This window comes from Mus musculus, chromosome 9 (genome assembly GCF_000001635.26).
Source record: "Mus musculus strain C57BL/6J chromosome 9, GRCm38.p6 C57BL/6J".
Taxonomy (NCBI): domain Eukaryota; kingdom Metazoa; phylum Chordata; class Mammalia; order Rodentia; family Muridae; genus Mus; species Mus musculus.
The window spans coordinates 121,201,061-121,219,274 of record NC_000075.6 but is presented as its reverse complement, the minus strand read 5'-3'; the positions used below and the strand labels follow the sequence as shown (position 1 = coordinate 121,219,274).

General features: G+C 47.0%; 1 protein-coding gene across 9 annotated transcripts in view; it reads left to right on the top strand.

Moving 5' to 3' along the window:
* The window catches only part of Ulk4 (unc-51-like kinase 4), a 321,706-nt gene that overhangs the window by 66,885 nt on the left and 236,607 nt on the right, over positions 1 to 18,214 (top strand). For 8 of the 9 annotated variants that reach the window (XM_030244183.1, XM_006512024.4, XM_030244182.1 and 5 more), the window contains exons 18-19: positions 11,011 to 11,118; positions 14,468 to 14,551. In XM_030244183.1, coding sequence (XP_030100043.1) covers positions 11,011 to 11,118; positions 14,468 to 14,551 — 192 coding nt within the window. The remainder of the gene's footprint in view (positions 1 to 11,010; positions 11,119 to 14,467; positions 14,552 to 18,214) is intronic. The other variant, XM_006512025.4, reaches the window with a different exon arrangement.

Sequence of the window (18,214 nt, the reverse complement as noted above, 5' to 3'; positions counted from 1 at the left end):
ATGTGTGCAATTAGTTAATCATATTTCAGTGAATCTGGTGGGGTCAGGACACAAAGGTATTGAAGCCCAAAAAAGTGTGAACTAAACAGACAATAATGTATTTCATTAGTTCTTTGAGAGTGTCATAGCTTTCTGCCTCAGCTTTCTTCCCCACCCCCCAAGTTCCATAAAGGACATTTTGTGAGTTGTGGGGTAGGGGCTGCCTCCCGCTCCAAGCCAGAATGCTAACAGGCTTGGCCCTGTGCGGACAGGCACAGGTGCTGTGAGTCCATGAGAGAGTCCTGTTCCTTTCTGTCCTGTTTCGTTCCTGGCTCTTACAAACTCCCCGTCCTGTCCTCCACCATGAGCCTTAGTGTGTTGGGGTGTGGGATGATGCAGCAGCTATTTTGGGTGGAATACTTCACAGTCACATGCCTTCTCCACTTTGGCCAATCGTGAGCCTCGGAATTTAGCACCGCCCACTGCACAAAGAAGCTTCTCCAGTGAAGGCAAGAGCGGTCAAGAGCCGCACTAATGCGCATGGCTACAGCGTTAAGGATTGAGAACAAGAGCCGCACTAATGCACAGCTAGAGTTAAGTATTTAGAAGGCAATTGGGCCCTGTGTCCATTAGCAAACTAATAGTAGCAGGCTCCCTCTAAGGGCCTGTGAGCTCCCCACTTCGGGTTCTTGTCCAGCCATGCAGAGGTAGGCGTGTAATTTCCTCTGTGTGAGGGATCAGGCCTGGAAGCCAATGAGAGGGCGGTTGGTTGCACTCATGGGTGTAGCTCACCATGCCGGTTATTACAGTCCAAGTGTGCCCAGCTGGGTGAGATTGTGTCCACCTCCTCCCCAGCGGCCTGTGTGGTACTTCTCAGTACCATGAGAGCGACATAGCAGGAGGAAGTGTCCCAATCAGCACCAGTCTGATTTCTTCATGGCCTATGACCCGTGTGTGCAGTGTCTTCAGCCACAGGGTCTGATGGGCAAGCGAGAGCAGGGCTAAACAGACACTTTATCGTGTGAAAGGTCTCAGGAACATGGACAGGAACGTTTCTAATGCATGTGTGCATATATTAATTTCAATACTCATGAGACTTCTGACCTTCTTTTTGGATTTTCTGGGAAATGATAAGTAAGAATTGAATCATCACATTTTTGTTTATGTACACAAACATTCTTGGTCTGTCTGTGTTGAGCCCCAGTGTTCCTGTCACCGGGGGACTGCCACATCCAGAGTCACTTTTTGCTAAATATCTCACAGCAGGTAATTTTTACAGGATGCACTTTCTAACTTCTCACGTGAACCGTGAGTTCCTCTCCTGTGTTTGTGGCTCTGCCCGACTCTGCTGTCCACGGTTGCTTGGGCAGGCGGGCACCTGGACTCCGTTCTCAGAGCATCGGAAGGCGTGGGAGTCTGAATGCAGTGTCTCCAGAGCCTCGCCAGCCATTGTATTCAATGCTCTATTAGATGAAGAAATGCAGAGAGAGACTTGGGGATTGAAGGATCTGCCCAGGCACTGTAAGAGCAGGTTCCTGAAGCAGAAAAAAAAATGCAATTTAAAACAAGCCTCTTTTGTAGTGCCACTGTTTGAGGGAGAGTTGAAGGTCCAGTCTTTAAGAATATGCTAACAAGTGGGTAATAAGGCTCTCTTGCTCTCTATTTTCATAGGCTCAGAATTGTAGTATTCATGTGAGGGTCTTTGTGCTGTAATTTTTAGATGATTACAATATCCAAGAGACCCAGCTTTAATAACATGACAAAGTTAACTTGGCTTCATTGAGAAACATTTCTCGGATGAGCAGGTGTGTGCTGTTCCCACGAGTATCACTGGGGTAGGCAAGATGGCTGAGCAGGAAGAGGTGCTTGCTACCAAGACTGACAACCCGAGTTTAATGCCCAGGACCCGTGTAGTGGAAAGAGAGAGCTGATTCCTGAAAGTTGTCCTTTGGCCCCCACTTGTACACTTGTACACTTGCACTTGTATGTGCACCCCTGATATATAGTAAATAGATGTAAAATAAATACGTATCATTTATACCCCCGTAGGGCTCTCCACAGCCCTGTGGCAGCCTGGAATCTGGGTGAGGCAATAGATTTCCCTCCATCCTCCTCAAGTTCTCTGTGTGCTGGGGAGAGAGGGAGGAAAGGCCGACGGTTCCGTGTCTGGGGAGAGGGGGAGGAAAGGTCGACGGTTCCATGTCTGGGGAGAGGGGGAGGAAAGGCCGACGGTTCCATGTCTGGGGAGAGAGGGAGGAAAGGCAGAAGGTTCCGTGTCTGGGGAGCGAGGGAGGAAAGGCAGAAGGTTCTGTGTCTGGGGAGAGGGGGAGGAAAGGCAGAAGGTTCCGTGTCTGGGGAGAGAGGGAGGAAAGGCAGAAGGTTCCGTGTCTGGGGAGAGGGGGAGGAAAGGCAGAAGGTTCTGTGTCTTTTTTGGCCACAGGGTCCTGCCCTGGCATAAGGCAGCCGATGCAGCAGTAGAAATGGCTCCCTGCTGGGCTCTGCAGGGTGTGAGGCTCCATGTGTGGTCAGGAAGGGGGGACCAGAGGCCAGGCCTGCAGTGTGGACATGACACATGGATACGTTGTCCTTGGGGACTCCAACATTTTCACACGCATGCACGCGCACACACACACATGCACACAGACACACACACATGCACACACGCATGTATGTGCACACACGTGCATGTGTGTATCTGTGTGGGTTCACAGGTATGGAGGTCAGAGGAAAACTTGCTGGAGTTAGCTCTCTCCACTACTGGGGATCTAGTGCAGCTCATCAGACCTAGTAGCCGCTGAGCCATCTTGCCAGTCCTCTTTGACTTGAGGAGAGCTAACTGAAATTAAAATGGTAAAACCAATACTTTGGGGAGTTGTGAAAAACCTCAGTCATTCAAAGCAAAGGAACCCATTCTCAGTTAGGCGGAGTGCATGGAGCAAGTGTTCCTAGCAAGAAAGGCCGGACGCGGCGCAGGTGCAGGTGGACACCACCCTTCCCTTTCTGTGGCTCTCGGGCTGATAAGGGAGAAGCCAGGAAGCAAACGTTCCTGAAGGGGACCATCTTAGTCAGAGCCTCCCAGCCATGGTGCGGTGGGAATGAGACTGACCTGCCAGGGCAGTGCACTGAGGGCCGCTGGGGGCTGCGTGGAGGTGGATTGCAATTACTTCCTGGTCCATTGGGGGGTGTGGTGGGATGGGAATAGTGGAGATGGCCATCTGGATGACAGAACTGGCTTAAACTCTACCAGCACAGTTGTCTGATCCATTTGTTCCCTCCAGCAACAGAGGGCTCTGATGTCATTAGCCTGCTACCTGCTGGCCCAGTGGAGCCCCAGAGGTTCTGGGTGGCCTCTGCTCTTGGTGGCCTTGGCTCTTGAGTGTCAGTTAGACACTCAACAGAGGCAGTTTCCAGGGAGCATGAGCAGAGAGGCCAGTGCTGCTGAGCACAGACTTGTTTCCCATCTCACAGAGGCAGCCCAGGCTCCTCATGACCACGCCTGCCCTCTGGTGGCCACTCAGGGGAAGCACTGGAGTCTGGACAATGTGTTCTCATTGAAGAGCTCCATCCACCCTGCTTCCATTTGCTGTCTATTTAAATATTCAAATGCAGGTCTGCTGTAAGCTTCTGACCCACTGGCACGGCTCTGTCCCACAGTCCATTTCTGTCTAATGTAATATATGTGTGTTATTCCAAGGTTGTGGGTCTCAAGGATTCCTCTCTCCATGGTCTTTGAGGGCCCCCTTGTGGGAGGTTAGCCAAGATGCAACCTCCATGCACACAGGCAGAGAGGTACTCTGCTTGGCTTGGTTTTATGAATACATTATTTTTGAAAAACAATTATCTGTAATTGGTGCTTGGATCGACCCAGTTCCTGGGCACTTGAGGTGAGTGGCATGCTTATGAGCTGTGTCCTGGACTCCCACACCATTCCAGCTGTGCAGAGGTCACTGCTGCACCTTGCCCCATGTTATATAACAGTGTATATACTATTATATATTACATGCTGCACCCTGCCCCATGTTATACAACAGTATTTATACCATTACATATTATATGCTGCACCCTGTCCCTTGTTATGTAACAGTATATATACCATTACATATTATATGCTGCACCCTGCCCCTTGTTATGTAACAGTATATATACCATTATATATTATACATAATAGTAACGGCCAGTGCATTGCTGCATTTCATTTTATCCCAGTGTCAACCATGCAGCTTGCTTCTGATTGCCACATGGAGAAGGGCTGTGGAAGGATGATTGACAAGGCCTGGGCTGGCTCCTGACATTAGAACTCTCCACAGGCCATATGCAATATATCCCTTGTCGGAAGTCAGTTCTAGTAGCATCTTGGCACTCATCAGTGATCAGCAGGCGGATGGGGTGGGGTCTCCAAAACCCAAAGGGTTGGACATCCGTATTGTGGTAGGCAGTACATGGTGCAATAAGTTCTTTTACTTTAAATTTTTTTGTTATTTAGTTTTATTTGTGTGTTCATCTCCCTGTTTGTATGTGGACCACCTGCATGCAATGCCATCTTAGGCCAGAAGAGGGCATCAGATTCCATGGACTGGAGTTACAGGTAGCTATGAGCCACCTGATGTGGGTGCTGAGAACCAAACCTGGGTCCTCTGCAAAAGCAACAAGTGTTTTTAACCACTGAGCCATCTCTCCAGCCACCTCCCTTTATTTGGAAGGAAGATTCTTGTGTACTCCATACTGTGGGTCTCTTGAGGTTACTGCCAGTGCCACACAACATGAGCCTTTTCAAGGTCTGCCTCTCACTGTCTGCCATGTGGCAGAGTCCGGCTCAGGTGCAGCTAGCAGAGCATCACCAACACAATGGGACAGATTGGTGTCCTGTGTGTGACCAGACAATCCAGGGTCCTTCTGGGTAGGCACAGCAGGAGACCTGACAGGGAGGCAACCGGGAAGTTTACTGTCAGTATCTCCCACTTCATCTCTGGCCTGAAAAGGCTGGGCCCTTCAGAGCCCTTCAGGCTGGTGCCCCCCAGGCCCACTTCTGTAGGATGCGTCTGAGGGTGGCACAGAAGGCTGCACCCAGGGGCAGCCCAGCATTTCCAGCTGCCTCAACTTCCAGGCCAGTGTTTCTTCACTTTGGTGGCTTGTTAGAGTTCTGGGTACTCAGAACAATTCTGTCAAGGATGTTCCCAGACTAGGACAGACTCCTTGGAAGTAGATGCAGGCACTTACAGATTTGAAAACTCATGGTCCTACTACGTGGGCCAAATGAGCCCAGCACAGTGCCCTAGGAGCCCGGGATCACCAGACAGCTGGCTACAGTGCACATTATCACACCTTAAGACAGGATGTGGTTTTGTGAATTTTTGGTGACTCCCATGTGGGCTGAGGGAGGCTCTGGAGATCTGAGCCTCTGACCCCAGGAACCGGCCAGCCTCACTGTCCCTTGTCCCTGGCTCAGTCCCGGTCATGGAGGGAGAGGTTCTAAGTGTGCATGTGCATTTGCTGTTGACTCCTGTTTGGTTATATTCTCAGGGGGGTGGGGAGGGACGATGACAGACAGCAGACAGACGGACATTTCCTCACTGTTTCCTTTAACACCGAAGAGCCCTTGTTTCTTGGTGCCCTCTCTTACACACTGGCCCTTTTCTTATGGACATCTTGATGTGGACGGTCCATTTGATAGCACACTAAGGACAAGCCCTGGGGTTTGTCTCTGGTTCCCTTTCAGAAGCCATTTCAAAGTCAGTCACCAAGATTCACCACCATTCACCTGAGTTAAAGCTTGCTGTGTGTGCTAAGTTGCCTGGTTTCCTATTTTTTCTCTCTCTGTCTGTCTGCCCCATTTTGGTCTTTGAAACTTCTTTCTTTTTTTTTCTTTTTCTTTTTTCTTTTTACCAGCTCTGTCATGAGTCTATCAGATTTATCTAACATTAAATAATCCCAATAGGAGGACATTTAAATTATTTTGCCTGGAAATGGGCAAAGGGATTTCAACACAGCCAGTCTCTTCATTTACATGGCAAGGTTCAGCACTACACAGTGTTCAAAAGGTGTTTTTATTATTTATTTTGCTATGTGGTCTCAGATGTGAATTCAAGAGGACCCTGAGACAGACTGCTGGGGGTTTGGAGTTTATTAGAAGTTATTAATGGCATGGGCAGACAGACAGACAGACAGGCAGACAGACAGCAGTGTGTTGACACTCTGAGAACAGTTTAGCCCTAGCACCAGAGACATAGCTGTGGCTTTGAGGAGAGGAATTAGGACCCACATGACAGAGTGGGTCTCTTCCCATCTGGTTCTGAGGGTGGGGAGGCTTGATAGCACAAGCCTGCTGCGGGGCTCTCAGATTTCCAGGTAGGGAAAAGGGGGCTGGAGGCAGCATGTGTGGCCACCAGTGCCCCTTGGTGTTGTCTCAGTAGGAGCCTGTGCTGTCTGTCTGTGAGGGGAAGTGCTGTGGCCAGGGCAGCAGCTGGGCTCTGACATCGCCTTCTTTCCTGTATGTGTGTGAGCCCGTGTGGCATGAGCGCAGAGGGCCCCTTCAGGGGTCACGTGACGTGCAGGCAGGCAGGTGTGAGAGCGGCTCACCCATCTCACCTCTCTACTCTGCTTTGTGATTGTACCTCCGTTAATAGGAACATGTTTTCCTCCTTGTTACTGTCCATTCACGCCCTCCATTTGTTCCTTTTTAAAAAAAGAACTGACTGTTTTATGTGTTGGGCTGTTTTGCTGTATATATGCATATACACCATGTGCTTGCAGTGCATGAAGAGGACAGAAGAGGGCGCCAGATCTCCCTGGGGCTGCTCTTACAGACAGTTGTGAGCTGCCATGTGGATGCTGGGAATTTAATTCCTGTCCTCTGGAAGAACAGCCAGTGCTTTTAACCAGCTCTCCTTTAACCACTGAGTCACCTCTTCAGTCCCTTTCCTTGCCTTTTATATGTATATATATATATATATATATACATATATATATATATATAAAATTTAAAGATAAGTTGAAAACCAATAACTTGATATTGCAGAGATGATATTAAATGCTACCTACCCATGTTAACTTTTTTTTTTAAAGATTTATTTTATTATTTTATGTAAATACACTGTAGCTGTCTTCACACACTTCAGAAGAGGGAGTCAGATCTCATTACGGATGGTTGTGAGCCACCATGTGGTTGCTGGGATTTGAACTCTGGACCTTCAGAAGAACAGTCGGGTGCTCTTACCCACTGAGCCATCTCACCAGCCCCCATGTTAACTTTTTGTAGGTGGGATGCGAGGTTGCCAGAGTAACTTATCTGCTGTGTATCTGTTTACAAGATACTAAACTCAGGTTTATGGTTTTAAAGGCTCACAGCATTAAAATGGTCTCAGTCCCTGGTGTCGCTTCACCACAAACACCAGAGAATTATGAAAGAGAAATTCTGTAAGTTCCAGCAGCAAGCTTTGGGACCAGAAAGCCTACCCTGATATTTGAGTATAGGATACCTTTGACTTTATGAAAATGAATCTTTTAATTTGAGGGTGTTGTTGACTTTCATGCAGAAGTTCTATAAACACTGGATACACTCCATCTGGCATTCCCCAGTGGTAGCACCTTGGGACGTTGACCTAGCGACCACTAAGGAAAGAACACTCTGTGCCTTGAGGGTCCCCAGGTCCTTATGACCATGTCTGTCTGCCCATGCGTGCTCGTGTGCTGTGGCCACCAGGCTTGTCCCCTCTCTCCGCAAGTACTGCACAGAGAGCGAGCACACAGCCGGCAGCCCGCAGCCCGCAGCCCGCAGCCCGCAGCCGGCAGCCCGCAGCCGGCAGCACGCAGCCCGCAGCCCGCAGCCCGCAGCCCGCAGCCCGCAGCACGCAGCACGCAGCACGCAGCACGCAGCCTTTGGCTTCTTTCCTGCAGTGTAGTATTCCTGTGCTCTATCTCCCCCTTTGTGTTTTGAAGCAGTTTTCATGCACTCTGTGCACAGTGTATTTAACCATTAACTCTTTGACAGACATCTGGGTCCTTTCCAGTTTTAAGAATTACAAATAAAATTGCTATAATCAGGCTTGTTTCTTTTTGTACAAATAACTCTTTATAAACTCTTCCCTAGGGTAAATGTTCAGGACAATAATTGCTATGTTGTGAGATTTTTTTTTCTCAGTTTATTTATTTATTTATTTTTTGCAGTGCTGGGAGTGGCACCTGCCACCTTTGCATGCCAGGGAAAGGTCTTACCACTGTGCTACAGCCTCAGCCCTTGGCTATTGAGGTGATGTTTTACATGTAGCACAGGCTGGCTTTGAACTCATGAAAGTCCTGCTTCTGCCCCTACACGTGTGCTGCAGTACACTATCTTAAAGGTACACTATCTCAGCTGGTTTATTGCATCGGAGGGCTGCCCCATTCACACTTCACTGTCACAGGGTGGATGATGTGGCCTCTCACCACCCAGGGCTTTCCAGGCTCCCTCTGGGTTTTAGTTGTGATAGGCATGGGGCAGGGCCTCATTGGGGGTTAATTTGCATTTCCTGATTTCTATGGTGCTGAATTTGCTGACTGCCCATCCGTTTTGGAGCATTGTCTCTATGCCTTCAACGTTAGATCAGCCTTTCCTAGCCCTGGATGGTAAAGCACCACATCATGACTGTTCCCTGGATGGCTCGTAGTTTAAGTTCATTTGGGCTAACTGTTTGTTCAGAGTGTTGGTCTGAGGTTGAGGCTCACCTGTGTTTCCTGGTAGCTGGTGGCTGTCTTGTCTCTCAGGCTGACTGCATGAGAGTGGGTCACCATGTGGGTTTGTCACATTGGTCAGGCATACTCTTGTGGATGCCTTTCTGTCCTACTGTGAACAGCTGCTCTCCTACAATGCGCTCTCCTTAAGTCGTGGAGGGCCAATCCCAGCCTCTGTTAACCCCCATGCTAGTCTGTGTCTAGCAGTCTCACATCAGAGAGACTATGGTGCATTTTGTCTTCTGTGTCTAAGACCTGGGAGTCGAAGTCCAGGACTGTGGCTGTGGATTTTCCTTTATTCTTCTTATTTATTTATCTATCTATTTATTTATTTATTTATTTATTTATTTTTGATACAGGGTTTCTCTGTGTAGCACCGGCTATACTGAAACTCACTCTGTAGACCAGACTGGCCTCAAACTCACAGAGATCCACCTGCCTTTGTCTCCCAAGTGCTGGAACTAAAGGTGTGTGCCACCATGCCTGGCTTGTCTTTATGTTTGGTAAGTTTTCTGGGGTTTTGCTTTACATTGCTTACAGCTCTTTTAGTGGGGATTCACATTTAGGATTGGTGTGTGTATCTGTGTGTGTGATAGGTAAATATACATGTATATGTATATATGTGAGCAGTTATGTGTATATATATCTGTATATCTGTATATAATATATGTTGCATATATATATATATATATATATATATATATATATATATATATAAACATGTCTGTGTATCCATGTCTGTGTATATATATATGGCATATTGCATATGTCTATGTCTACATGTATGCATGTAAACAGTATGTGTGTATATGTCTGTGTATATGCATGCACTTGATGAGTGGACTTCTTTACTATCATGTAGAAGTTTCCCTTGGTCTCTAGCAGACTTTGTTTTGTTCTGAAGTCTCTGTTTTTAATACAGCCGGCTTGGCTTTCCATTCACCCCTGCTGCTACATAGTTTTTCATCTTTCACAGCCAACCAAACAGTTTCACCAAACTTTATGTGAGTTTCTTGTAGGCAGCTTCTAGTTGGGTCAGCTCTGTTTTAATGCTACTCTTGCAGTCTCTGCCTTTTAATTGCTGTATTTATGCCATTTATACTTAATTATTAAAATATTTGCTCCTATGTTTGATGACTGGCTTTTGTTTTCTGTTTGCCTTAACTTTTTGTTTCTACTACCTTCTTGGAATTTGCTGAACATGCAACTCCATTTTGTTTTTAGTAGTTGCTCTTAGGTTTTTATATCAGCATATCATAGTGTCATTTTACTAATTCAAGTGAGGTGTAGAAAATTCCTCCCTTTTTAAACTCTGTCTATCATGTAACTATCTAAAATATGTTCTCTAAATATATCAGAGCCAAGTTGTAATTTTTAAATTTTTGCCTTTGCATCAAACATAATTTATAAGGTATGACAGGAGGAAAGCATGCTCGCTTCTCTTCTGTTTTGTCCCCTTTCTCTTATTTTCTTCCCTACATCACAAACTGCCTTATTGCGCCCTTTGCTCTCTCTTTAGAATTATGTACTCTCACTATTTAAAAGTGTAATTTGTTAGTGACCAACTTGCTGACTTTGTAGAAAACAAACTTCTGAGTGCTGGCAGAGTCAGAGCACTGAATGTGACTTCATGGCAATCAGTGATGATGAAGGACATCCCGTTGGGTTGAGCACTACAGCCCGGTGATTCCCTTTAACAAGCACTTCAGTTACAGAGTACACTTCTTGGCACACCCTTGAGAGCAGGAAAGAATGGACCATCAACAGTACAATAACACGGGAAATTCTCAACTATAAGAAAAAGACCCAGGATATGGCCATCTGTACATAGACTTTAGAGACTATGAACCACAGACTAGTTGCAAAGAGAAGACCATTGTCTGGGACTACCAAAGGACTGTCAAAGAAACTCTGGGAACTGAGGAGTTCTCAGATGTACACACATTCCAAACATCACAGGAGCCAGCGAGATGGCCCAGTGGGTCAAGGAGTTTGCCACCAAACCTGATAAACCTGAGTTATATCCCAGAACCCACAATGGAGGGGGAGAAACAGTTTGCCACCAAACCTGATAAACCTGAGTTATATCCCAGAACCCACAATGGAGGGGGAGAAACAGAAGCTTCCATCTTCCTCATGTGCCATGGGATGTGCATGCCTGCATAAGTACACTGATGAAATAGAAATATGAATGCAGTTTATTGTTCATCAGTTGTCATTTGGGGTGGCTGTCTAAAGGTGTCTTGCTAGCCAGTGTTCCCACGATACAGATGAACCACTTCAAGGTACCCTGAAGTGATGTAATTTTTTTTTTTCCTGTTGCAGGCGATCACACTCTTAACTGAATTAATCCGGGAAAATTTCAGGAGTGGCAAACTGAAGCAGTGCCTCCTGCCCACCCTTGGACAGCTTCTCTACCTTGTAGCCACCCAGGTGAGACTGTCTGATGAACCTTGGGATGTCTGAAGGGCTCTGACACTCCCTACTGAGCCCTGATAACCTCCACAGATCCCACCTCACTTCCCTTTCGCATAACTTAGGGCCTTAGGATGCTGTCCAGTCCTGAGCAGAGAGCATCTGCAATCCTTTTTTTTTTTTTTAAGATTTATTTATTTATTTATTATATGTGAGTACACTGTAGCTGTCTTCAGACACGCCAGAAGAGGACATCAGATCTCATTAAGGATGGTTGTGAACCACTATGTGGTTGCTGAGATATGAACTCAGTACTTTTGGAAGCACAGTTAGTGCTCTTAACCGCTGAGCCATCTCTCCAGCCCCCCCGAGCTTCTGCAATCCTTTTGTGGCTCTCATCTCACCTCACTCCCAGTGCGTTTGTTCCTTTGGCTTAGCAGAGTATCAGCTACTAAAGTCCTCAAAGCTCTCGGTGGGTTCTTGGTGGTTAGAGCCCTTCAAGCAGGAGATGATGTTGATCTTCCACTGTAAGAACTCTGCCTGGTTTAAATGAGACTCTACCTTGTACAGATACAAACCTTGTGATGACAGACGGTGAAGGACAGCTGAAGTTAGCCATGAGTAATTGCTGTTCACCGAGTGTTTTACAGACTATTACTGAGTGGACATTGATAGATTATGGGCTAGTCATATCTCACCCTTGTGAGCTTTAGATATTCTTACAGGTTTCAAAAGGCAACATTCTTTCTCTGTATTTTTAAAGTTTTGTCTCTTCAACTTCCCTCCATCTTTAGCCTACCTTGCCCTGCTGCACCCCTGTACCTTAGCACTCCCTCCCCATATCTGTGTACTGTACCCCCGCACCTGTGCAACTGTACCCCCATACTTATACACTGTACCCCCACACCTGTGCACTTTACCCCACACTTGTGCACTGTACCCCACACCTGTGCACTGCACCCCCTCCCCCACGCACCTGTGAACTGCACCCTCCAGCCCCGCTTCCCGCACCTGTGGAGTGCATCCCCGCACCTGTACTTCCCTCTGCTTGTGCCATTTTCTCCCATGATATCAGCTGTGGTGAGGCATCCTGTCTGTAGTTCCTGCACTTCTTCCCCTCCTGGACATTTTTTTTTTTTTGGAGGGGGGGGTTTGAGACAGGGTTTCTCTGTATAGCCCTGGCTGTCCTGGAACTCACTTTATAGACCAGGCTGGCCTCAAACTCAGAAATCTGCCTGCCTCTGCCTCCCAAGTGCCGGGATTAAAGGCGTACGCCACCATGCCCGGCTCCTCCTGGACTTGTTTTGTAGCATCCAACTCCATGTGATTCATTTATGTTCTTTAGTATATGTTTTTCTCTCTGTTCTTTATTTAGCAGTGTTTCATCATGACCGCATGACTGTTGTTTAGAAGTTTTGGTTCGAAGTACATGTTAGTTAAGTGTCCTGTTGGGTGTTGGGATATAGCCTAGCACCTGTGAGACCCCAGGTTCAATCCACAAGACCAGAAATGAATTACTGGTAAGCCAGTGAGCCCACAAGTAAGTAAAGAAATGCAGGTTGTGTTTGTAGGCCCCTGAGGGGAGCAGGGAAGGAGTGAGGAAGCTAGAGAGACGTGGTGGAGAAGTGTCCCTCTGCCCAGATGTGTCTCGATCCTAAGGGAGCGAGGACAAGTCCCTAAGGTGTAAGATGGACTCTTAGTCCACTCTGGGTTAAGTGAAGGGACTAGATGGAGATCCCCCAGGGATCCCCAGATTCATGAGGACAAGCCAGGGACAAACAATGCGGACACAGCCATGGGTCTCTGAGGAAAGGTAACATCACTGGGGCCTGGTGATGCTGAAGTCTAAGGCACGCAACTAAAGAGAACACACTGGGTGGTGACAGAAGTCACTGGTGACCTGGGGCTGGGGAAAAGGAGAGGTGGCTCAGTGGGCCCAGGACTACCAGGAAAAGTAAGGACCAGAACGTGGATCCTCAGAAGCCATAAATGTCAGGTGGGCAAGCTGGGTCTGTGAGCTCTGGTTGCAGTGAGAGACTCATCCTTAGTGTAGAAGGTGCAGACATGAAAGATGGCGGTGTCACCCTCTGGCTGACACATACACCTGAATGTATGTGAACACAAACACGCCGGTGACACACTCCACACACACACAGCAGTAGCTGGTGGCTCAGCCCTGCCTGGCTTACACGTCTTTACTTGGAGTGGGAATGCAGAGCCAGGTAGCGTTGGCCGAGGAGACCCAGAAGCCGTCGATGGTTGTATGAGGGAAGAGGCGACAGGAGACGGCGCCCTCTGTAGCCCAGGCTGGACCTTCTGGAGTGGGAGACAGAGAACCCACTGAGGTGGAGACGAGATTTAGTGGAGAGAAGACACATTGTGTCTAGGAGTGGTAGAGGACAGGTTGTTGTTTGTTACCTGTGGGCCCAGAGAAGGCAGGATGGGAATGAAGCCAAGTGGGAGGAGTGTGTGGGGCTGTCCTGTCAGGACACTGGGCATCGGTAAGATTGATGCCTCCCAGCCTGTGTGGACTTGGTTATTTCTTTCTCACAGATTCTCTAAGGAGGGGGAGAGTTCACGAAGTGGCAGGAGGGTCACAGGTTAGAGAGAGAGAAATAGAGATGGCTGGTTAGAGAAGCAGAACAGCCAGAGACTGGAGTTGACAGTGCCACAGGGCACTAGTGGGTCATGCGTTACCCGTGCCTCTGTGACCTGTGACTTTCTCCAGGGACCCTGTTGTTTGACCTCAGGACTGGAGAAAGCAAGTGACTGGCTGCCCGCAGTCTTAGGCTTCCCAGCAAGGGCAAAACTACTGCCAGAAAGGGAAGGTATTTCAGGCTTTTGGTGGAGTGGAGAATTTTAGGCCAAGTGATTCAATTGCTGGCGCAGGAGCTCTGGGGAAGGAGGAGGGAGGGCTGGGGGCGATGGACTGTGGTCCCCAGGGACTCCATCTCCATGTTCCCAGCACATGTTTCCCTCCCTCTGCATTTCGCTGCTTCTTGTCTGTTTAAGGGTTGTCCACTCTAGCCTGAGGCTGCCAGAGCCCGGGCTTCTGCCGCGGTAAGAGTTGAGAGTTCTGCATCTTCCCCCTCACACAAGATAACTGATGCTGCTCTGTGGGCTGAGGGCACAGCCAGCCTGCAGCAGGAGGGCCTGCTCATCACGCTATGCAAATACTGTGTGCGCACATGGCAGTAAGAGGCCCCAGGTCAGGTCCGAACGTCAGATGCAAGTTGTAAGTTCCACGAGACCTGGAAAGCTTCAGATGTTGTCTGCTTGAAAGTTTCTTTCTCAAATGATGACCTTTTGTGGCACTGCCTTCACTGTCTTCCCTACCTTCTTCTTCTTCTTCTTTTTTTTTTTTAAGGAAGAAAAAAATCAGCACTCCAGGGATTGCTGGGCCGTCCCCCTGGCTGCATACACTGTGCTTATGAGGTGCCTCCGGGAAGGGGTAAGGAGCCTTTGTTGTCCTCTGTAGACCGAGTCACTGCAGTCACCCTCCAGGCTAGGAGCGTAGCCTGAAGCAGTGCAGGCTGCTTGTCAGCCCAGCGTTGCTCCTGAATTTAAATAATCTGCGCAAGCTGGCGTCCCTATTCATTTAAGCGCCTGGTTTAAAAGATGTTGGGAAATGTGAACAGTGTGGCCTGCCTGTCTCTTATATGATGCTATTAATTACCCTGCCTCTGCCCAAGATTTTGCTATGGCAGCCCAGCAGGCAGAGTGTGTGCAGAGCTCTCTGAGAGCCTGCCTGCCCCGTGATGAGCTTGTAGCTGCTGTTCTGTGACCCATGCTGATGGCTGTCCCATGACCCCTTGTCGTGGAGTGAGCATCTGTGTTACCACGAAGCGTGCTAATAACTGGCCTTGCAGGGTGGTGGTCTCTGTTTCCTTGGTGTTTTCTGACGTGGTTCCACCTAAGGAAAAGCCACAGGGATTTCCTTACTGCAAGAATGAAAAAGGCCGCAGTGGAGGCAGCAAGCAGTCTTGGCCAGTGTCCCATGTCTGTAAAGGGACATCATGACCATGGTGACTCTTATGAAGGAAAACATTTAACTGGGGCTGGCCTACAGTGGAGAGGTTTAGTGCATTATTGTCATAGCAGGAAACAGGGCAGCTCTCAGGCAGACATGGTGCTGGAGGAGCTGAGAGTTCTACATCACAGTCTGTAGGCAACAGGAAGAGAGAGTGACCATGGGCCTGGCTTGAGCATTTGAAACCACAGAACCCACCCCCTAGTGACATACTTCCTCCAACAAGGCCACACCTCCTAGTAGTGCCACTCCCTGGTGACTAAGCATTCAGATCTATGAGCCTCTGGGGCCATGCAAACCACCATAGTGTGTAAATAAAATCTGAGCACTTCTTAGCCTGTAGGTCCTTTGCCATGATGGTGCATGTGACATAGGTGTGGCATGGGTGTGATGTGGGATGTGACAGAGGTTGTGATAAATCATCATTTATCAGTAGGGTGAAAGCGTGGTCCTAGGCTATAGCCAGGACCCATGCTCAGCCTCCCCAGTCAAGGCTTAGGTCAGGACCTTGGAGGACACTGGGAACACAGATGGAGAAGGTGACAGTCCTGTCGACACACTGGCCTGACCTGGCCTTTTGGGGAGACAGGATGAAGCATGAATGAATAAACTTGTCAGGGATGTAAGGGCCCGAGGGCAGGTGTGAGAGCTGAGGTCCAGGGTCCTCTGCTGACGGTAAGCAGGAGGCCTTGGGTTTCCTCTCCTTCTCTCCTGAGTTGAGACTATTGGCTCCCAGGAGATTTTTCTCCAGACTTTTCTCACTACTTTATTGCTGAGGTGGGAACAATGGACCCAAGGCTAGGGTGGCAAGGATTTAAGTATTTACAAAGCAAACAAGATACAGGCACTGGTCTCATGGAGAGTAGCCATGGTCGAGGCACTGGTCTCATGGAGAGTAGCCATGGTGGAGGCACTGGTCTCATGGAGAGTAGCCATTGGAGTGGAGGATTCTGGGGCTGTTAAGATCAGGCTTTGTTTGGTGGGCACTGCAGGGTCTGAGTCGGACTCTGTCTGTCTGTCCATCTGTCCATGAGGGACTGGGTGCTCTGCTTATTTTTGCCTTTGGTCACTGTGTGCAAGCTTTGCAGATGATACAACATGGAGAACCATGTTTGATCACTAAATTATTACCATTTTTAAATATAGTTTTATGTATTAGTAGCATGCTTACTTTTATACCATGAGTTATATATATTATGTGTGCATGTATGTATACATGTGTACACACGTGTATTTGAGTTATATGTGTGTGCCCATATGTGTATATACATGTACTTGTTGAATTATGTTTTCATAAAGGGGGAAGGTTCAAGTTTTGTTATAATTTATGAAGATTCTTTGCAGAAGCAATTGAGTGTGGTCTTGGTAGTGTGCTCACCACCACCACCAAATTGCAGAACATGGTGTAGGATGTGAGTATTCCCCCTAAGGAGAGATTGCTGTGCTTACGGCTCACATCCAGTGGTCCTGGGGCTGACAGAACTGCCTGATGCATCCAGGACTTGCTTCAAGGTGGAATCATTTCTAAAGCATTTTACTCTCACCTGCTGTGGCTCTCAGCATGACTGGTGTTTCTGGTGCAGTTCATTTTCTTAGGAAAAGCAGAAGATTTGGAATCTGTGTGAAGCTGAACCCACATGCCCTTCGTGGGTGGGGAGTTTCCAACCTGAGAATTTTCTTCCCCTCTGGGATTACACCTTACCTATTCTTTTTTTTTTTTTTCTTTCTGTTTTGTTTTGTTTTTCTTCTCATTGTTTTATTTTTTATTTTTTAACATATATAAATAAATTTAATAAACCAAATACATGGACAAAAATACAAGAATTATATGATCATCTCAATGGAAGCAAAAAAAATTTTTTCTGGAAAGATTAAAGATTAAACATGCCTTCTTTTTTTTTTTTTCGAGACAGGGTTTCTTTGTATAGCCCTGGCTGTCCTGGAACTCACTTTGGAGACTAGGCTGGCCTTGAACTCAGAAATCCGCCTGCTTCTACCTCCCAAGTGCTGGGATCAAAGGCGTGCGCCACCACCGCCCGGCAAAACATGCCTTCTTAATAAAAGTCCTAGAACAAGTAGGACTGTAGGAAACATATTCCAATATAATAAAGGTTATGTATGACAAACCCATGGCCAATATCATCCTAAATGAATAAAACCATTAGTAAGCTCCATTAAAATCAGGACTGGGAGAGGACTGCCCACTGTCCCTACTGCTCATCCATAACGTGATTGAAGCATTAGCTGGAGCAATAAGGCAAGAGAAGGGATACAAACAGTAGAATATTAAGTCAAATTATTTTCAATTAAAGATTATATTATCCTATACCCAATGTTCCCAAAATTTGACTAGAAAAATTGTAGAAATTATCAATAATTTCAGCAAAGTGTTATGATATATAATTGGCTTACAAAATGTACCAGTCTTAATACATATGACTACATGCCTGCTGAGAGAGAGAGATCATGGGCACACTCCTCTTCCCAGTTTCTCAGATAAAATAAAATATTTAGAATATACATAACGAGAGAGGTAAAAAAAAAAAAAAACCTCTACAATGAAAACTTTAAATGTATGAAGAAAGAGATTAAGAAACACACTAGAATTTGAAGACCTCCCAAGTGTGCAGCTTGGTAGAATTAACATTGTGAAAAAAGACCTTCCTACCAAAACAATTTACAGATTCAATGAAATTACAATCAACATCCTCATCTCATTCTTCACATAAATAGAAAGAAAATCCTCAATTTGACATGGAACAACAAAAGACCCAGAATAGCCAATTACTCCTAAATAGGTGTTTTTTTTTTCTATGCATTCTGCTCGTTTTAAGTGCTAAATGCATCTGTCTATGACCCCAACTTTTATACATCTGTTTCTATTGAGTTGATTTTATTTGATATTAGAATGGCTACTTCAGCTTGTTTCTTGGGACCATTTGCTTGGAAAATTGTTTTCCAACCTTTTACTCTGAGGTAGTGTCTGTCTTTGTCACTGAGGTGTGTTTCCTGTATGCAGCAAAATGCTGGGTCCTGTTTACATATCCAGTCTGTTAGTCTATGTCTTTTTATTAGGGAATTGAG